Raw genomic sequence first — 22538 nt, forward strand, 5'->3', positions numbered from 1 at the left:
TTTATGAAGCATTTGATTTTCCTTCTCGCCTTTTGTAAAACAGAAAATAAAACGGTTACCTTGTGTATGAATGAACCATAGTACAGTCAGTGCATTTTGGCTATCTTTGTTTTTTAAGCATTCATTTTTTGAAACTATTTCTCATGTCACACAAACAGTTTTGGATGTTGTTGTTTTGTCCGTAATGTGTCAGTGTTTTTGTTCCGGTGCTCTGGACATATCTGATACCCGCCGGTCTGCTCTCATCCCAGGTTGTCTAAATCACTGTGCAAGGCGATATGGAGGTCCCTATGGACTGCCGGTACACAATAACCTTATATTTTTAGGTTCAGTAAATGTATTAGAATTCAAGAATATGAAGGATAGTACTGCAGTCATTCCTGTAATCTTAGGTTGCAATGTCTGCTGCTGTAATGTATTATGTGTTATCAACTGGAGCACCCAGCATATGCTTGATGCCACCGTTTTAATGAATGTTATCGTCATCATCAGTGTGGATGCTCACATCTTTGTCATATGCATCGTTATAGTTAATGTTCTTGGTGTGGACAGCCTTTCATTCTCGCTTTTTTTTATGTATTTAAATTATGTATTTGTTTGCCAAAACCCCTCAAAACAATTACTACCTTGTAGTTCTGAAGTTCCACACTCTAGTCATGTAATGTCAACTTACTGTGATATCTCCATGACAACTGAAAGAGACCATGAGATGTAGTTGAAAGCTCTGGGGGGAAAAAAGCTATTAAGTGGACCTTAAGTTACAATAACCACGATTATTTCAGTCAATATTAAAATCACGATAATTAAACATGATTACTCATCGACTTCTGGAAAGATGTTGCAATAATTACTATTATTAACAGTGGAAAAAGTTAAATAATCAACAGTAAAAATGAAATTTGCCTGATGAGCTAAATATTTGCTTCTCTCGATTATTCTGTTTTTGTGATCATTGGGAGCCAAAATCATAATTACGATTAAATTTCAATTAATTGCACAGACTTCATTATTTGTCAAACAACTGTTTCCAAGGTCAACAATACACTTTCACGCCAAACTATGTATTTATTCATTTGGATTTCATAAATAATAGGAATATATTATGGAAATAATGTTTTTTAAATTCCTACATAAAATATCCGTCAAAACACTTAACAGCGCACTTTCTGGCCCATATAATCTGTATTGCACTTGCCGCCATGTGGTCTGTGTGATCCACAATCAAATGTGGACAATGTGCACTTCATATGCATAGATTCAGCAGCAGTATAGCATGGTTTCTCTGTTTTGTGTTCATGGTTTCACATGTCTGGAGTTATTAGTTCATATTAAAATGCAGTGATCATAGAAATTAAATGCATGTGATGCTCATGTGATCCAAAACATGTTTGGATCATTTAAAAAAACAACTTACTACCAACTGACAAACAAAAGCCGAGGAGGCTAACTTGGTGTCAACACCACTCACTGCTCCTCCTCCTCCTCCTCTGCTCCCTCTCCTCCTGTTTCATTGTGTAAACATGACAGAACCCCCACTCGTTATCTGAAGCTGGAGACAGATGGAATTGGTGAGCATTACAAGTGCAGCACAACCAGACAAGTGGGCAAGCTCGAGTCATTGATGGAACAAATAGGGTTTTGTGACAGGCTGTTTGGCTGACACACTTGGGGACCAAGCCTGCTGATTTAGTTGACGTTATTCACCCTTTTTAACACCAAATCTGAGCGATGTACCAGATGTTAAATTTAATGACAAAGATTCACATCCACTGTGGTTCAGCTCTGCCTCACACGCAGGAGAGCAGAGATTTTTGCTAACAGGTTGTTTGTCTCACCTCTAAGCAAAATGTGCCTTGCAGTCATTACCACTCATCCAAAAGAAAATATTTTAACATAAACCAAGTCTTTTTTGGCTTTGTCTCAAATGCTTTTACAATTTGTGCCATCTCATTACCAAGCCAAGCTAAGTATGATGATGACAAATAGAATGTGTTCTGCATCTCCTTGAAAGTGTGCCAATACAATAATTCTCACTTTGTTTTATTGGCAAGAGGGGAGAGAATTAGATTAACCTTTAATATTGAACCAAAGTGATAAAATCTAAATGGGGCTTGGTTGGCAGATAGATTTTAACTCATTAATTACTCATAATTTCCCCTCTTTGTCATTGAAGGGGGGGGGACACTCCTCTCAAACACCCAACATTTTTACGATTAGTCGTTTTTTTGTCTTTGTATTTTGATTAACGATAATGATTGGAGAGTTTCTATCAATCCCAAGATAAGAGCATTTTCTCATTAAGGGTCACATGCTTTAATTCTCAGCGCTAATAGAAAAGGTCTCCGCACAGTCATTTCCCTGCTTTCTGCATACTCTAATAAGATAAGACCTTTTTATTTAGTTACTGTTAAACCTCAGGACTTGATTGCTAGTAATAATCAGACTTTTCTCTATCTTTCTTGTTTGTTAACAACCACCTGCCTCTAACACCATCAGATCCAAGTTATGTTGCTAGAGTATTACATTACTTTAACATCTTACTTTAAAAATACGTTACATTAATGTGTTATTTCCTTCTACCTCACTGTTGATTTAAAACTCGATACAGTTCATTGTCAATTTTCAAAATGGAATAAAAAAAGTAGATGGTTCTTGTTTGGAAAATCAGTGCTTGTTAAATGCATAGTGGCGTCAAACAGTGATGTTGCATTTTACATCCAATGCACTATACTATGAGAAATAGTACAGGGGTGTGTCCATACACATTGACTTAGAAAACATTGTTTAAGTAAGTGTTTTGATGCTTGTCATACACACTGCCATGTGTTGCCTTTAGTTTGTGTGTAAAATAACAAGTCAGAGTTTACATTCTTTAAGGCAAAAATACAGCTGAAGTTGGTGGTATTTGGTCATAAACCCAAGTATTGAACAAATAAAAATTTAACCTGGTGATGTCTCTAGTTTAAAAGTTAAGGTATCACTAAAATCATTAGGGTATGTCATCTGGAAACCATGAATGTCTGTACAAAACTTCATGTAAATTCATTCAGAAATTAAGATATTTCAGTCAGTCTGAAATTGGAGGACTGGTAAATTAAATTTAACCATTATCTTTTTAAGTTTGCAGTTGTAAATAGGACACTGTGTGATAATGAGTATTGTAGGGTCTTTTACTACAGGTCAAGATCAGTTTACCTGACAGTGTTTGAACGGTTTGTTGAATAAAACCTGCTCAACTCATGAATCTTCTTGTCCATGTTTCAGGTTCAGCCTTCATGATGATGAACACATCCGGACGCTTTGTAGGGCAGAAGGCCTTACTGCTGACACCACAGCTGAGGGAGAATGATACCCACTGCATTACCTTCCACTACTATATAGGAGGCAGAGAGAACAGCCACCCTGGTCATCTAAATGTCTACATCAAAGAAAACAACAGTCCCATGGGGATGCCTGTTTGGAATGTGTCAAGTCCAGCTACACGCTCCTGGGGACAGGTAGAACTGGCCATCAGCACCTACTGGCCCAACTTCTACCAGGTAAAGAAATGTAGTGTCAGTCCAGCGCTCTTTTGCATAATGTCACATCACAAAACTAGGTTTCTCATTTTAAGCAGCTGTTATAATTGAGCCAAAGTCATTAAATCCTGTTCACTGGGTGGAGAAGGTCCAAACAATGGCACAATAGCCCATTCAAAACACCTAAAATTATTGATTTCTGGTGCTACCTTGGTATCCATGGTAATCTCTCTCCCTTCCATCTGAGCCAGTTCTTTTTTTTCAATTCTGAAAACTCATTTTCACTTACCAATGCACATTGATGGATGGGGCAAGGTGATTTCACACTTGCTTGGCTATTAGTCTTCACTGGGCTTGTTCCATGAGTCCACCAAATGTTAATTGATGCAGAGAGACCCCTTAACCTCCCAATGGGAGACGGTCCTGCGGTGAATTATTTCATTATGGCCTGGCAGAGCTGGTCCACAGTGGAGCTGAGGAGAGTCCTTCTGCTTTCTCATCACCCTGATACCTTGGTTAACAAGGGACACCTCTGAGCTTCACTGCTGAGTGCAAGATAGGAGCCTTAATGAGAGGCACATGGACAAAAAAAAGAGAGACAAGAGGGAAGGTAACAGGATGGTGATCCTTGTGTAACATAATGACACAAAACCAGTCTGGTCATACGTTTTTAGTTTGGCTTGAACATTTTGACTTGCCGTTTGCTTTTGTTTCCGCAAATCGCTGCACGTGGGGTGAGCATTTAGGCCCAAAATGACTTAAGCTTTCCAGTGTGTTTTAGAGAAATTTCCAGCATCTGTGGCCTTTCAAACCTCAGTGGAAGGTCTGTTTCTGTTTGTAATTGTTCCAGACCTAAACTGACAACATTGGTAAATGAGAGATGCCGGGCCGGCCTCTAGCTCCCCCAGTAAGAGCGTGTGCCCCATGTAGGCTGAGGCCTTTGCAGCAGCCCGGGTTCAAATCAAGCCTGTAGTACTTTGCTGAGTGTCATCCCCCATCTCTCTCCCACCTTTCCTGTCTACCCACTGTCACTATGAAATAAAGGGGGAAAAAAAAACCAAAAAATCTTTAAAAAATAAAATTAGAGATGCTAATGATCTTGGCTTCACTCTGTCAAGAAAAGATAGATCAATGCTTAAAATTGTCACTAATTAACAACATGGCTCTAATTATAGGTATCTTTAATTGCATAGTAACCTACGCAATCGTCAAAGGGAAGCCACCTGATACTTGGAAATTATTTTTTTAATTACCAGTAAGGCTTTTAGTCATCATGAGCCTTTCAGTCTTTGATAATTGCTGTTCTGTCAGGTCATTCTTAAAACTTTTAATTGAGATTCTCATTCATTCTACACATACTCAAAAATACAAGTATGAATCCCCCTTATGTATCCTGAAATGCTGCAGGGCACCAATGAAAAAGAAAAACCCACGTGTCCTCATCTATCTTTATTTCAATACAGTAGAGCCTATGGCAGAGCTAATCAATCCTGCTGTAATGTAGTACTTAACAAAGTCCCTTAGGGATAGCCGGTGGGTGATGTAGACATTGAATGCTGGGTTCACTGTACGTCTCTCTGACAAATGAGAATGAACTTTCCTGTGACATCAACAGCTTTCATCCCATGTGAATTTTCAATCTGTGGGTCAGGCCCAATTATGCACTGTACTATCATTGATGTTGGAATCAATTATATCACAGCTATTAAGCAGGCTGACTGATGTCTGTTGCACAAACAAAGGATTTCAATTAGAGAGTGGGGGCTAGTTAATTTGTCTGGTGGTGATATATGGAGTGGTTGGCCTTTTAATTTCCTTTAAATTAGCCTGTAATGAGGCCACAATTGGAACCCAAGACATTCACTTTTATATTTCATGACACAAAAAAAGAAATTTATAATTAGACCACCTTATCTGAAGGCATCCTGCCTCCCAGATGACAATGGTAACTATCTCCGCCTCCACATTCCCAGGCTACAAAAGGAATCTCAGAGATGCATGGGTGTGCATCCCAGCTACGATTAGCAGGACACATGGAACATATCCATTAATATATACCATTCCCTGGAAGATCTAGCCGTATATTTAGGGAATAATGGCATTCAAAACATGTGTAGTCTGAGTGTGTGTGTGGTGTAATAGGTCTCTGTACCACACCCTGGGTTTGGGAAGGGACTGGCTTTCTGTTTCCCTTTTTATCACAGTGCAGACCAGTGAGTACATAACTCTGACATTCTGCTGGGACACGCCCTCTGTCAGGGCTTAGGACCATTTGTTTTGCAGGAGAACTTGGCCCTTAAAATAGGGTAATGTTAGTCCTACTCAGCACAGTTGTAGTTGATTTCAGATTTTTGTCAGTAATAGCAACAAACATGTCAAACATGTAATACTAGACAGAGCAACTGCATCTATGTTCACATATGTTCACACTTTCCTCTAGTGGCATCTTTCCATGCAGATAAATTTGGATTTTTTTCTACCCTAGTCAACAGTTTTTGTAAAGACCATTTCTTTAATAGAAAGTAGTGTCCACTATAAAAAAAAGTTAGTCTGTGCATTATTCAAGGTAGCCAGGAGCCACTTTGCTTAGTCATAATCTAAGTCCATGCTTAGTGAAGATTCACGCATCACAAAAAAATGATTTAAAAAAAGGTTGAAACACATACAATCATTCTTAATTTGAGTTTACATTAGTTGTTATGTTATATTTACACCCAGTAACTGCCAGGGGAAACCGTTTAATTGTTTAGTGAACCAACTGACCAAGCTTACGTTAACTTGCTACAATACACTAACCTGACACTTGCTGTTTGTTAATGTTGTTAGCGTGAAAGATTTTCAATAACATTTCACAAAAATACCCAAACACAAGTTCTCAAAAACTACTTTGTTACAGTAACGAGAGTTAATGTATTTTGTTACTTCCACCCCTGCCTAAAACTGTTATTTCATCTTCATATTTTTCCAATGTTTGCATGTTTAAATAAACAAAGTCACACTTACATTTACAACAAATTGTCGGTTAAGTTTAGCATTTAAAACAATTAAATTTGTCTACTAAGTACTCTAAATAGGTCAAAACTTAAGCAACACTTGTAGTATATAGAACAGCTATATTGTTACTGTATCTCACAGCTTGTGAAGCTGCATAAACTTCCTGTTTACATGTTTGATTGCTTTGGATTTTTTCATTTTCACTTTAGCTGTTTCCTAGTAACAGGTGTACAGATTCTGTCCCAGCTGACATTTCCTAAGCTTTAAAAGTGCAGTGGGATTTAGCAAATCTATATTTCTCTATATTTTATTATTCTTTTCTTTAGGTGAGCTTCCTTCTATAAGCTCCTATGGGTTTTCTTAATCTCATCTGCACAATCTTTATTTTTTAAATTTTCTTGTTACTGTTGTCTTGATTTTATTGTGCAAAATAAACATTAAAAAACCTAGCTTGTAGTTTATAAGAACGTTGGAAGGATTTTACACGAAAACTTAGAGATGGGTATACGCATTGACATTTTTTCCTTATGCCATTATTCAATGCCCAAACAAAATCCCATTTACCTACATTGTTTTGGGGATGAGGGCAAAAATCTCAGCTTCTGAACGAAACTGAAATCAAATGATTTAGGTAGCGGGATCTCAGCAGCTTATCACCCTCTGCACACTATGTGTTTGTCACAGACCGTGTTAATTGTTTCAAGGCTCAAACTTAATTTAACACTTGCATGTCATAACACCTATCAACCATTGACATATTGTGGAAATAATGTCTGGGGCCTGCAGCGGTGTGACCAGCTGCGACCCAGCTAAGAGTAGATCGCATTAGCAGGAGCTGGACTCCTCTGTGGGCACGGGCAGCCTCACTCAAGTGCCATTTAAAGACATGTGCCCATTTATCATTGGTGTTATGAGTCTCTTCTCTTTTTCTCAGATTGTGTTTGAAGCCGTAACCTCAGGGCAGCGTGGCTTGCTGGCCATCAAAGATGTTGTGGTCCAGGGCCACCAGTGCAGTAAGTCCTTTTTCCCCTTCATAAAAGAATATCATCAAACATTCATTGTCCTTTCCATGACACCTTCCCAAATACCTGTATCATTGTTCTATTCAAGGCCTCCCAGTCAAACAAAAGGCCTTCAAAGAGTATGCTACAGTCAATCCAAAGTGTATACCTCCCTCCTCCTAGTTCCCTGAAGATTTATGAGCAGACAGTGTACATGCTGAAGTGTGCTCATGATATAATGTTGGAGCAGCTGTGTTAAATCTATACTTTGAGGAATGGGAGAAATAGTGCAAAAAATACATACGTACATACATACCATACAGTTTGCTGCTGCTTGTGTTGGGATTCCACTTTTTTCCTCCCTCAATGATATCCAGTAAAGCATCTCATCTCTGATGTCCAGCTGTCCTTACTGAATATACGCACTTTACAGTATGCTGTGGAGCTAATGAACATGCAATCACTAGCATATTTGATTTTTGTTTTGATTTTTTTTTTGTTTTGCTGTAGCATTTGGGATAGGCTTCAGGGGTGGGAGAACAAGGATGAGGGCTCTTCAGGATATACTTTTGAATACTGGGAGTAATGCAAGTGCATATGACACTGCTTAAGTTTATACAAAGAGGTTTCACACTCTACAGTGTAAGTCTAAATCAATACCACACAGGTTTTCATCAATTGATTTATACTACCCCTCATAGCTGAAGTATCAAGCTATGATTGTTAGGCACTAATGACCTGGTATCCATTTGAAAGCCGTTGAATTACTACGAATGTTATGTCAATAAGATGGATTTATACACCGAAAGGTGTTGAATATAAATGTATATAAGAAAATCAATGAGGCCTTGCAACGTGATCAATGTGTAAATGTGCAAAGGTCCGAGTGGATCAATAACCCGCTCAGTGGCAATTGGGTTTCTTGAGTGATAAGCAAAGTGATCAGAGCAACTCCTCAGTGGAGCACAGCCAATTCCTTTTCTATTTATACAACCATGTGGGGTATCCAGCACAAAGGTGTGATTATGCCACTGGGTGGTCTGACTCGTCTTGCATCATTAAAGAAGATATTAGTGATGAGAAAAATAGATTTGTCTTTCTTGGCATTGGATGGATTGACAGGACAAAGTCATAAAGGAAGTGTAGTTCAAAGATGTAGCTGTAAAATATAAAGTAGATGTGAATGTCTTGATGATGAAAGTGATAGAATTAGCTTGTTCCAAGTCTTTGGAGATTTGGTTATGTTTCGAATCAAGGTCGCTCCAGTGAATTGCCCTATTTTTCTATGCAGAATAGCGGTACTAATCAAAAATGTTCTACATAAGTTACTTTTGTGGACGATCCCAGTCAGTGTGCATACTGATAATGAGCACAGTTGGAGAAGAGAATAATGCTTTTGGAAAAATCCCCTCAATAAATGAAAAGATGCAGTCAAGAGATAGCAGAAATTGGGTTTTTGGTAGGTGCAAGATCGGCCTCTGGTGTCTCATTTTAAGGATTTAGGTGGAATGTTCCTCACAAAGTGATGCTGGCCTCCGGCGCTGAGGCGCATCAGATAGTGTAAGAGCACTATCCATTCAAGCCTACTTCACTTAGTTCTCCAGTTTTGCATAAAAATCGATAGCATAGGATGGCATAAGGGGGTAGCAGTGAAATCTGTGGAGAGTGGAGATAGACTCTAGCACCCAGTTCTGGTGATTAATACTCATGCATAAGTAGAAACGCTGGGAAGTTGACAGTGCATCTCAGCATTGTATAACTTTTCTGCAGCTGTCTAATAAATATTTGCATTTGTTTTTCATAGTGAGCACACCTCACTTCCTGACTATAAAGGGAGTGGAGGTAAACGCTGGACAGACTGCATCTTTTCATTGCACCGTCAATGGACGCAAAAGGGACAATTTCCGCCTCTGGCTTCAGGTGAGATCCATGTTTATCTTTTTACTTACACTCTAGATCAAATGACTAGATCAGAAGGTGGAGTCAGTATTAGAAGTGGGCCCTCTGGAAATTAATGTCTTACTGAACAGACCCTGCTGTCTGAACATGTAATCCTCTGATCAGCAGTGCTACTGTTGTCTAAGAAGGCAGCAGGCTTATGTCTTCTTTAAATGTGGAAATTAGAAATGTAGCATTTGCCATTTAATGTAGCATGTTCAATACAATAATAATACTTCATATCAATGTCAGGTGTAAAGGGGTTACAACATTTGTCATATCTGGAATGGTTACCAAATCAAAATGTTTATATAAGTAAAATCAAGGCAGATGGTTACAACTTCAACCATTTTGTTTCTGGATACCACTGTTGGCAACCAAAAAAAGTAAAATACATGGAAAACAAAATATAAATTCATAATCAATCTCCATCACACAACAACTCATAATACTGTAGACACAAAGAGAGTTGTGCATGTTTAATAACTCACACTATTTGGATCCAAATTCTCTGTAAAAGGGGGAGGAAAGCAAAAAATAATTTAAGGCAAGAGTACTTGGTTATTTTAAACATGTTTAACCCTAATTACATAGGGCCAAATGTAAACCCTTCCACCATTGCCATTCTGCTGATTGTTGAGCAGATGTCCATTTAAATTGAAAGTGAACCTTAAACCTACTGCTGGTTAGCACTCTCTAAATGTTCAATGGCCAGTCATGTTATTATGTGTCATGTACTACGCTTGTACAAAGTATGAAAACTTGTAGTTTCCTTTATAAATCATTTGATAAATTCAAGCTAAGCCATTCACACACTGCTTTATTGTGCAGTTGTGTTTAAAAACTCACCTGCTCACAAGATTTCCAAAGGCCCCTGTGACTGGGATTACAGTTGTTTCAGATCACCGCAGTATGGTCTTAACCTATATAGATGGTGGCTCTGTGGATACTGTGTACTATATCTAGCACAACGGAGCTGCACAGCAGTCTTGAATTGACCTTGTTCTGAGCAGCAAAGGTAGTGCATCTGGCAGACGTAACCCTGCCGGCTCTTCTGCTAAGCACACTGTCACACATGTGATCAGTGGGAGCATGACGCTGGGTAAAGGTCCTCTGCCAGGTACTCCATCATTTTAACAAACACGTCCTCATTAGCACAGGAGCTGGAAAACAAACATTAAGTGAAGTCCCCTGATGACAGTAATGAAGAAATATTTCTAATGAACAAATGTCCCCCATCTGCCTGCTGTGAGGGGTGACAGCTGGGGAGAGCCCTGTGTGTGTGTGTGTGTGTGTGTGTGTGTGTGTGTGTGTGTGTGTGTGTGTGTGTGTGTGTGTGTGTGTGTGTGTGTGTGTGTGTGTGTGGTGTGTGTGTGTGTGTGTGTGTGTGTGTGTGTGTGTGTGGTGTGTGTGTGTGTGTGTGTGTGTGTGTGTGTGTGTGTGTGTGTGTGTGTGTGTGTGTGTGTGTGTGTGTTCATACTATCAGCCACCGATGGGAATGATAGGACACAAACAAATGTGCACGGGACCAGACAACAAGTACACTTAACCACAGTTTCTGAAACACACAAGGTCAGCCCACTTTGCTTATTAAACCTTTCCATTTTGTAGGCTCACTTGTGTGTTTGTCTCGGTTCCAAACAGGGCATCGGTGGACGGGAGGCCCCGATGAAAGCCACTAAACCTTGGAACAACCGGCGCTTCATAGGCACTTTTGATGTAGAGAACACAACCAAGGGCGACTCGGGCCGCTACCGCTGCATCGTCCACTCAGACAAAGGAGTCGGAGTGTCCAATTATGGGGAACTAACCATAAAACGTGAGTATTGGTCCCAGAGCAGAGAGAAACACAAACACTGCCTATCTAAACTAACACAGCACAAACGGCAACAATATTTTCCATCCACATAACCTCTATGCATACAGCAAAGTCAACAGGGGATAAACAGGAAATGCTGCATGCTCGTAGATGAAAATGTCCTCTAAGGCGATACTAAAAATACTAGCTTTTTATGTTGATTTGTTATCCACAGGACTTTAATGCTTCCCATGTAAAGGCTGTCCTTGACTGAGCACAATTCCACCTAAAAGATCACAAAGGGTTTACAGTAACCTCACTGATATTTCACTCCTGTAGTCATTTGATATGAATTTATGGAGTCGTCTGAAACTAAATCCTGCAAGGCCTCACTTTCCTACAGCCCTATAGCCCGGTAATGGCCTTCTATATTTCTTCACCTCAATTTTCTCCCTGTGCTCTCAATTGAATTTACTGCACTGATTTTTTTTTTTTATCCATTCTTTTTTTTTTGTCTCCAAGCATTATGTGATTGATAGGTTTAATCCTGGCTGTCCAGATCGAGGTCTGTCAATCATGTAAGAATGGCCGGGCCCAGACACAGCATAGAGAAGAGGGAGATAAAGTCTCTCTGCCCAAGTGTATCAGTGGGTTTCAGTGGTGTACTCAAAGAAAATTTACTGACACACTGGAAGCACTCAAAACCACACTTGTGCATAAATTCAGCAACACAATCACTCGCTCATCCTTGCACTTACATGCTCGCAAGATGGCAATATTTTTGCTGATCTCTGCTTTCAGTGTGTTACTAGATATATTTGTACACAAGACAAACCGGTTAAGTGTAAAGTGCCTTTATCATAAATAATTAATTTTTTTTAGATTAGCATTTATCGAATCGTGTAATGCATTCCGCTTAAAATTCTGCATTTCACACCTTGATGTCTCTGACATAAGCCAACTTGTCACAGAAAGAAAAGAGGCGTTTTTGCGGTTATGTGTCACGTATAAAAAATGCTGATATCTCTTCTTATCGTACCAGTCATAAAACAAGTGCTTATGTCTACTAGCATTGTGTCTGAGTTGTAAATCCTCCTTAAATGTGTATTCACCGCTTTTGTGACTCGTTTTTTTGGAGAAGTGACCACAGAGCCATTCTGTGGATTATGAGCAGGCTACAGTCACACACATTCTCGCTCTACCCCCTCCCCTCATTACCATACAGTTACTTTATTCTCCAACATGAGCATAGTGAATGCTTGATTATCCCAGGTAATCACTTCTGCCTTTCATGCTAGTATTCAGTCAAATTTATGCGCCTATGTGGAAGCGCGGTGCATGTATTTCCAGAGCCTCATACGGATTGGGCAAGTGATGGACTCTCCTGTAGTGCAGCCAGCGTTTCTGAAAGGGTGATAATTACTCCCTTTCCAAGTGCTGGCTCCTTTCTTGGGCTGGTTAGAATTACCTGGAACCCGCAAAACGTTTGCTGAGATGCAACATAGTTTTCTGGGCCACACGACCAACTCAAGGCTGCTGTGGCACGGCCGTGTCAGCACTAATGAGAATAGCACCAAAAATCAAAGGCCGACCAGTCAAGCTGGTTGTTTTCCTGGAGGCAGGCCTAACTAATCTAACAAGAGCAGAGTAGCAGGTTGCGTGCACGTGCGTGCGTGTAATTGTATAGGTATTTGCCATTAATGAATGTCTCGTTGTGCTAAAACTTTAGTCAGTTCACTACTCAATGGAAAGATAAATGAAATTTTGATACATCATTAATAAATAGCCATTCAAGTGATTCATTAAGCAAAATGGCCAAATATTCACTGGTTCCAGCCCCTCAAATGTGAGGATTTGCTGTTTTCCTCTGTGTCATATTATCGTAAATTGAATATATTTGGGTTTTTTGTTTTAACAAAACAAGCAAAGTCAAGTCACCACTGTGGGTTCTGGTAAATATTGATGAGCATTTTTCACAAATTTCTGATATTTAACAGACTTAAATATTATAAAGAAAGAAAGAAAGCATATAGTTGCAGCCCTTTGGTGGTTTTTAGTATGTCTTTGCATTGGTTCCATGTGGATGCCAGTATGACTGTTTTTGTTGCATGTGCATGCATGAGTTTGCATTTGTGTGAATGCGTTCTGGCAGGCAGGTGTTGCATTTGGGCGGGGGACGCAGCTGTCACCAGGCCGTTTGCCTTTCTGGTCAACATCATGACAACAGCTGCTCACTGACCCTTGTGTATAGCCGCCACTGTCATCTGCACACTGTCACCCAACTCCAGCCAGCACAAAGCTCAGTTCGGAGCCTTTTCCAGGGCCCTGCTGCTGCGATGCTTCCTCGTGAGGCTTAAACAGTGGCAATTGAGTTGTTAATATCCTAAAGTGTTTCAGCACTTGAGTGTATTTCACACCGGTAATCCTTTATTTTCAGTGCGTCTGCTATGGCTGTTGAACAGAGGATTACTGCATCTACAGAAATTATTTCATCACAGTAAGCTGCTGTTGCTTTTGTGAAGTAGTAACTGTTCAAAGTTAAATGAATTGCTTATTGCTATAATACATCATGCTGCTTAGTCGTATTGTTACATAAATCGTGATAACAGCAAAAAGTGTTGCAGTGCCGCTGCAAAATAGGCTTGGAAGAAACATGTTTTGGTGGAACATGTGTACATCTTAGTTGTTTTAGTTGTGCAACAGAAAACTCTGATTAGACAGATAGTTTAGCTAGCTGTCTGGATTTACCTTGCAGAGATTTGAGAAAAGGTTTAACCATAGTTCTCATAAATTAACCAGAGTTTAAAATGCCAACACAAAGGAAGCCCAAGGTAACGTAAATCCAGCCTAAATGAGTGAATGAAAGGGATTTTCTGGCAGCAACGGAGCAATCCCAGGAGTGGAACGTCATGATATAGACTATACTTTTACAGAGAAAAAACAAATACAAGAAAACCGGAGAGCTCGGTTCTCTGAAACCAACATTAGGAAACCCAATTTATACAATTTACTCTTATTTGATGTTTTAAAATGACATGTCAAAGACCATTACAACTACAATATTTGTAATACCATATTGTACTATAAGGGTTAGCATTACACATAAGCCTGTGCTGCTGTTCTGTTGCTTAAATTAAATCCTAGCATATTGCCACTTAACTCAGTTAAACCCCATTTAAGGCAGAACAGCAGACTACAAAAGACCATCGAAACAAGCCAATGGTTGAAGCCAGATTTTGGATCATCTCATTCTTTTGTCTGGCTCCAACACACAAACTGCTGCACTGCGTGCAAGTCTGGGAGAAGACTTGCTGGATTAGCTGCTTCACTTTAGGTGATGTTTGACAGCAACACTGGGAGCTTAGATTAGTGGGAGTTCAGGGACCTGTGACTGAGGTCATCGTAGGGTAACCATCTGCTGAGGGAGAGCCTCCAATTCTCTGTAGGACACCTCTGCCCTAATGTGCCTGGAGACTCTCCATGACAACTCCATGAGAAGCAGCCAGACCACTAATGGCATTATTCTGTTACATGTGTGTGCTCATTAGTGCTACTCACCATGGCCTTTGGGAGGTGTAACAATTCTAGTATGTGACAATGGTAAGATTCCTAAGCAATGGCTTTGCTGTGGTTTCTAGCTCTTTCTTGACAATTACTTGTTTTTGGTTGCACCTGGAGAGTTGAACGACGCCAGTGAGATGGTGAAGGTGTACCTATTTTTAACATTAGAACTGAAAGGGTTATTGTCAAATGTTACTTTGAAAAGTGAAGACAAAAGTGTAGAACTATTCTTGTAGAAGTTTTTGTTTGATCTATCTAATCTAACTATAAAATAAGTTGTCTGTCTGTCTTTCACACATCTCGCGACCAAGAACCGCAACTTAAGTGTGTTTTCTCACTGCTGTTTCTGACCGTGAGTAGCCGTGACTTGGGTGTGTGACGCAACAATGTTGTGGCAGATGTATTGCACAGGACGCAAGAAAGTGTCAATTGTTTATCTGTTTGTTTTAGCGGTTCTTGAGAAATCCGCAACAAGCATTTGGCCCATTCTGAACAACTATGTTTTGTATGGGCACTGTACTAGTAATAATTCCATCCTGAAAAAAAGAACTTGACATTTTGAGAAGCCTTATTGAACCAGAAATGGCACAAGGTTTAAGATACAGATTAGACATAACGGAGAGAAGGTCATCTTTAAGGTTGTCAATGAACACCACAAGGGCTCCAAAATGTGTTGATTTGTATGTTTTTTCCCACTTAAATCTTTTGAAAATTAAAATAACATACTCAAACACTAGCAAACAAAACAAAAAGAAATCTGCTTGGGGATTGCCTTCACATTTTACAACCTTTTTTAGACTTACGTTTCTGTTGTTGTAAATTTTTATAGTCCAGCGTCGTCATTGAGTCCATTATTCACGTTTTCTGTCCGGTTGTGGTTCTTGTAGTCTCACTTTGTGTGTCAGTTTTTCCATTAAAAAGATTTCTTCCATAGTTAGCCATTTGTTCTTCATTGGTGGTGTTTCCTTACCCCAGTTTCTAGTGGCAGCTTTCTTGCTAGCTACTAGCAGTATTTTGATCATATATTTATCACTAGCAATAATATTTTCTTCAAATAATTTACATAGATAAAGCACCAAACAACTTTTAGGGACATTATGACAGTTGAATGAAGTTTGGACCAAAACGCAGAGATGAGGACGGCAGGCAGGCAGGAGAAGTTGAACAAGAATTTATTAAACAAAAAGGCAGAGTAAAAAAAAGACCGGGATCCAAAAGGTAGAAGGCAAAAAAAGTCCAAAAAGGATAAAAACAAAACGAAAAAAGGAACGGGAGCACAGAGACTGGAAAAACTCAGAGGGGAAAAAAAAACCTCAGAGGAACACAACACCGCGGGGAAGATAAAGCACACCGACAGGACAAAATGATCTGACAAGAGACAAAGACACAGAGGTTAAATACAAGTGGTAACGAGGAACAGGTGATACATCAGGTGAATCACATTAGGACGGGGAAAGACAATCAGACAGATAAGAAGTAAAACTAAAGACAAGATGAGACAGAGACCCGACTTCAAAATAAAACAGGAAACCGAACGTACCGACAGACACTCGCAGGGGAACACAGGACAGGAACAGCGACAGAAGACACAAACACAAGGAGACAAGACAGGACCAAAAAAGCAAAGAAAGAGGGAAAGAAAATGAAGTAAAAAACATGATAATGGTCTACATCAATAGACCTGCACCCTTGCCAACATTTCTGACAACATTGCAGCTGCTTACTTTTCATTTAAAGAAACAAATCTGATTCTTCCCTCCAGATTTGTGAACTGGTAGATGAGTGATGTGTTCTCCACATATCATGCTAATCTATTGAGTTTCTTCTTCCGTTTCACTATAATATATTTAGTGAAATGTTTGTCATTTATGTTCCATCTTTAATATAGTACCAAAATTATTCTCATATTACATTCCTAATATATGCTTTAATTGTGGTTTGGATGACACCATTTAGCTCCCCAGAAGAATCTTTTCATTTCCCTTTTGTAATAGTCCATTAGTTGGAGGTATCTATAGAATTCATGCGTTTCCAATTTGTATTTTCTTTTCAGATTTTTGAAACACTCCCCTTCCCCTACCAATACACCAGTTATTCCTTTTGCTAACCATTGCTTAAATCCTTGATGATATTCTGCAGGTTTGAAATACTTTGAAAATGTTTTTGTTATTCATTAACCTAAACTGCAGTTTCCTATTATTTAAAAATACCATACAGTAATTTGTTTTTAAAGACCCAGGCATTTGTACAGTGAGTCTTAGTCCTCAGTTGACACAAAGGTTGTAGCCCAGATGACATAAGACTTTGAAACTGTTTGAAATGAATTGCAATTATTTGTCTGTCTGGGACACACTGATGACATCTCAGAATTTCACTTTCTACTCTTGCCCATTAACTCAACTAAGATTCAGTCTGAAACAGTGTTCTTTTTATTCCACTTATAATAGTAATAATAATACCTTTTATTTATATAGCTTTTTTTTAAAACAGAATATACAAAGTGCTGTGACAGACAAAGCAAAGCGATAGCAGGGTATCTAGAGCTTAATAAAACGGATCTAAACAGTGGGGCCAAACAATAGCAAAACAAAATTTGGGTAAATAAAAACAAGAAGACAAGACGCAAAGTATAGTAGTAGTAAGAAGAAAAAAATAACAAGCATATAAATATAAGCAGTAAAAAAATAAAGAGCAATAAAGCAGAAAAAGAGACAACATCAAGTCTAAAATAAAAATGGGTTTTAAGAAGTGATTTAAAAGAGTTCACTGATTCTTCAAGTCTTATCTCCTCAAGAAAGGTTGTTCGAAAATCGAGGGGCCCTGATGGCAAAAGCGCGGTCACCTTTAGATTTAAGTGGCAACTCTGGACAGCCAGAAGGGCCCCACCTAAGGGTCTAAGGCAGCAAACTGGCTCATACACTACACACCACTACATTTAATTGACATCTATAGTTACTAGTTACTTTACAAATAAATATTATATGATTGTCTTATAAAATATGTTATGAATCCAATTAACTAACAGTATAGAAGATATGTGGTTATGTTATGAGCTACCACAACTAGCTACAGCTTGCAAAAGTAATTCAACATAGTTGACAAGTTGTAGAATTGGGTTTAAGACTTTCCCATCAACGACTTTAGCTTCCTGTAAAATTCCACAACAGTCATTAGTTGAGATTAAATCAGCTTTTGAATCAGACAAGAGTGATGACAACTACAGTATTTGTCAATTAACCAAAGTTTATCCATAGAAGTCCACTGATTGAAATCAATAAGTAGTTTAATGGAGCAGCATTTGCCAAAGTTTGGGGAACTCTAGTCAGTGTACTACTGATGAGATTCCCCAACAAGCTAGAGCCATTGATTGTTCTTTCTGCGCTTCGCAGTGATTTTGATTGTTTGTTTGAAAGAAATAATTGATTTTGGGCATTAAGTTTGCTTGGTACAAGAATTTCATTTTTTTGTGTTGGAATGCCAGTGCTTTTTACACAAATTAAAAATATTTGTTTTCTGTATTGTCAAGACTTTCCACTATGTCACTGTTATATGTTTATCTAACATCAATCAAAAACGTCTTGTTTCTATAGAACCTCCGGTGCCAATTGCACCACCCCAGCTGACTGCTGTTGGTGCCACTTACCTTTGGATTCAGCTGAACGCCAACTCCATCAATGGGGACGGCCCAATCATCGACAGGGAGGTGGAATACCGCACTGTGTCCGGCACCATGTACGACCTGCAGCCCGTAGACAAGACCACACACAAGATCGGCCACCTGGATCCAGACACAGAGTATGAGATTAGTGTTCTGCTGACCAGACCTCTGGAGGGAGGCACCGGAGCCCCCGGACCCCCTCTGAGGGCCAGGACTAGATGTGCTGGTGAGGCCAAAAATACTTATTTACAGAGCACTGGCATTGAAGGAACTGTCTCTGATAACCAAAATACAAGCTGGTTTTGTAGTCTTTGATGAAATGGGCAATGTGTTGGCATAATACAGTAAATTATATACAGATGCTCTGAAGTTGTATTATAGACAGTCCAGTCAGATTGCTTCTGTAACAGACCTTGCAACAGAACACAGGAGTTGGCAAGTAGCCTGCTCTCAACTCAGTCTAAAAACGTCTGTCAATTGCACATCTAAGGTGGTGAGAGAGAGAGAGAGAGAAAAAAGAAGTTAATTCATCCGGCACTTTATTGTTATGTTATTATTTCCTCAGGGTTGTACTTGAGGTTGTACCATGCGTAATTTACTTTTACAAACAAAACATTTTAGAAAAATTGCTATTGTTACAAATAACCTTCTGCATACTATAAATAGCCATCAGGGCACTATTGTTGGTAAAGCTTCATTGTTTCCTCTAAAGCCTCATTTCATTTTAAGCAAATAATTGCAGCTCACAATTGCCCAACATATATCACTCCCATTTAACTAATTATTTCTCTACAGTAGACAAAGCCCTCTGTGTTTTCATTGTTTCCTCCTATAGATCTTCATTAAGATTTTTGGCTTATGGACATAAATTGTCTCTTTTCTAAGTAATATATGTATTCTACCTATGAACCTACCTATATTCTACCCATCTATGAAATACTGTAATTCGCAATTGGATACTTTTTAAGCATTACATGTAACAGAAGAACTGTTAATGTCTATGAACCAGTGGAATAATAACAATTTTGAGTAAACTCTCTTGCTGTCTAATTAATGCACAGCTGTGAGTCACAATAATTATAATAAATAATAAAAATAGGATTTATGTCTGGCTCCAGACATAGAGCTGCAAACTGCCCAGCCACATGGTTAACTTTATAACTACTTTTTTTATTCAATGTAATTCTCATTCCCAGGTCCCTGCATGCTTCTTAATTAATCCGCAAAACAGATTGATACCATGTATGAGGCAGAATGGCACCTTAAATTTAGATCATTATATTGCTGCTAGACTGTGGGCATTCAGACTTAAACATATACATAAACACTTTGAAAATGCCTGATGATGTTGTACAAATTGCCCTTCTCACAACATTAACCAGCTAAATTCCCATGCTGTACTAGGATGCCAACTCAGGGAACAAAACAAGCCAAGCCTCAGCATTTTCCCAAGCTAATGTGGTTTGGTGTCCAGAGAAATGCTGATGAAAATGAGATTTTTCTCCCCTCCCTGCCCAGGGTGTAACCCCCTCTCCCCACTGTGAAGGTCATGAGCTTATTCATTTTAGTCTGGCTGATAGGGATGAATGGCCACACCTGTGCAGCCTTCTGAGCCAGGCCCGGCTTCTGCAGGGGTCCTGCCCCTTGGCCACCCTGCCGGTCACAGTCGGGGAGATTGATGGCCCCGGCTCCTGAAGTGTGTTTGAGGAAGCAGCTCTTGATCTTGTCCGGCACTCTTTCCCACTGACAAGCTGGGCCTCAGCAGTGCTCCTAATTGAACGGTTAAGACTCACAGGCCTGTGTGATACATCACTGTTGATACAGGCAGGCCCAGAGACTCGTCCTCGTCCTCGTCCCCCCCCCGCACTGCTGTCTGGAGGCGCTAATGAAAATCTGTAGCCACTTTAGAGCACTGTCTCTTATATAATTATTCATAGCCATGCCTTGGTCACTTTGCAAAATGAGCAATGTTTCTGATGACAAAGGATGTTTTAATTCAATCTTCTGTAAAATAGGGAATGTATAATGCATGACGCCACCAATTCAGTTCAGAAGCAGGAGGAAGAAAGTGGTAGCTTTGAAAGGTTTTCTTTCCAATGAAACACTTGCAATACTTTCCTTATGAACATGAAAAGAATCCAAGGCTCTGTGATTGCCTGAGGGGGTTATTTGTGTGTTTCAAGGGTTTGCAAAAATAATTCAAACCACGTTGTGTCTTTTGTCCGTCAATGTTGAATTTCAACTGGCCAAAATTACTCTAAACATTTTTAGAGCTAAAAGAGAAAAGCATTTGGTAACTACACCCTTCTTCCATGTAAAATTTGTGTCTGTGTGAAGTTGTTTACCACTTCAGAGTTCTCTGCACTTGGTAAGTGCTACTTAAAGGAAGACCCTGTTTTATCAGGTGGTGTCCTAGGATCACAGCAGGGTGCCCTGCATTGCACCAACATTATTGAGAAATAATTTCACACTGAGAGACCATTTCCAGCACAACACTACACTAGGCTGGTGATTAGCAAGCTTTAACTCTTGTATTGTTTTCACTTTCGGGACCCTTTCCTATCCCTTGGGTCAAATTGACCCGTGATTTATTTGGGGTTTTAAAAACAATTCTAAAATCAAATTTTACTTCCTAATCTATTCACAAATATTGTCTTTATCTCAATTTCAAACATTTGAGATATGTTTATGGAATGCAATCAGTCTCTACTAGAACACAATTAAAAATGGAAGGTTATAGTTAATGTTAAAAATCCACTATGTGATCATTCTTATCTTGGAAAAAAGGTAAGGCCATTGCTTTTCAAGTAGAAAAAATTTAACTTGTGCCATTTGTCTTGTAAAAAAAAAAAAAAAAAAAAAAATGGAATAGGGTCAATTTGACCCGAATACCATGCAAGGGTTAAACAACTTCTTGTCGTTGAACTTTAGATGTGTAGAAAAGTATTTTCCAGAATTTTCTGTAAAGACGGTCAAAGACACATTATGAACATAAATTCAGCCCACCTTTTAGAAGCAAATATTTGGACAATTGTTTTGTTCCAATAAAACCATTATTCTCACATTTGTGCATTCAACCGACATCTGCTGAAGACAGTCACTGTCTGAATCAACTCAATTATTTTAAACCATTTGAAGTTGATTGAGCCAGAGCAACGGTTGCACATATTTTTAATGCAGCAGAGATAATTAATACTAGTTTTCATGGTAGCAGAACTGTCCGTGCTATGTGCTTCATCTCCACACTATGGCCTTTGCTTTCCCGCTGGCTTTTTACAAATGGCAGTACATGATGTCCATGCTGGGTCCAAACACCTGCTCAGACTCCAGCCTTTGCCAAGACCACATCTCCGTTTATAAGTTGTCTCCATCTGCGCTCCGGTACCACGCGGGAGTAGTCTCATCTGTTTGTTTTTACTTTGCCATTCTGTTGCACTGAGGGCTATTAAACACAGGGGAATGAGCGTTAATCAGGGATCAGCACTCGCTTAAACACTTATAACAGTGGAGAGTAGGGAGGAGCTGCGCAATCATGTTCACCCGCACCAATGTTGGTTATTTGCATTTAGCCTTCTGGTTAATTTGTGAAAGACCAGGTCTGTTTTGATGCAAATAAGAATGGCGCCAGTGTCTGGCAACATGAAAATGGTAGTAGTGGTAGAATCACTTTATTTGTCAAGTACAATAATTTGTCTCAGTGACATTGGTGTGAATTTTGCCTCGAAAATTCACAAAATCACATTAATTTCACCACATTAATGTGGATTTTTAGACTGTACGCTAAGTGTATTGAGGGAATTCATGACGATGTGTGTTTTAACAAAGTTGTATTAAAGTGTATGTTTTTTAATACATCTTTGCATTCAGAAAGCTTTCATTACATATAAGAGATGGTGTGTTTGTGGAACCTATGTATACATGGACAAAACATTATAAACCGCAGTAATGCGTAATGAAGCCGTGTCATACTATGAACACATTGTGGGGAAAAGGAGCTTCCAAACATTCCTAGGAAGAAAAATAAAAAATAGAAATCAGTGCTTCTTGCCTGGGGAAAAAAAAAAAGTTAA

General features: G+C 39.1%; 1 protein-coding gene and 1 long non-coding RNA gene across 13 annotated transcripts in view; one reads left to right on the forward strand and one right to left on the reverse strand.

Moving 5' to 3' along the window:
• Window positions 1-22538, forward strand: part of ptprma (protein tyrosine phosphatase receptor type Ma) — a 167248-nt gene that overhangs the window by 55122 nt on the left and 89588 nt on the right. For all 12 annotated transcript variants that reach the window (XM_032531513.1, XM_032531508.1, XM_032531510.1 and 9 more), the window contains exons 3-7: window positions 3265-3539; window positions 7447-7525; window positions 9318-9433; window positions 11096-11270; window positions 18401-18694. In XM_032531513.1, the coding sequence (XP_032387404.1) occupies window positions 3265-3539; window positions 7447-7525; window positions 9318-9433; window positions 11096-11270; window positions 18401-18694 (939 nt within the window). The remainder of the gene's footprint in view (window positions 1-3264; window positions 3540-7446; window positions 7526-9317; window positions 9434-11095; window positions 11271-18400; window positions 18695-22538) is intronic.
• On the reverse strand, window positions 927-20870 carry LOC116699110 (uncharacterized). The gene is made up of 3 exons (XR_004334369.1): window positions 20860-20870; window positions 12773-12782; window positions 927-1001 (listed from the first exon to the last, which is right to left on the reverse strand). It is a non-coding gene; the product is annotated as an uncharacterized LOC116699110 (long non-coding RNA).

Source organism: Etheostoma spectabile, chromosome 12 (assembly GCF_008692095.1).
Source record: "Etheostoma spectabile isolate EspeVRDwgs_2016 chromosome 12, UIUC_Espe_1.0, whole genome shotgun sequence".
Taxonomy (NCBI): domain Eukaryota; kingdom Metazoa; phylum Chordata; class Actinopteri; order Perciformes; family Percidae; genus Etheostoma; species Etheostoma spectabile.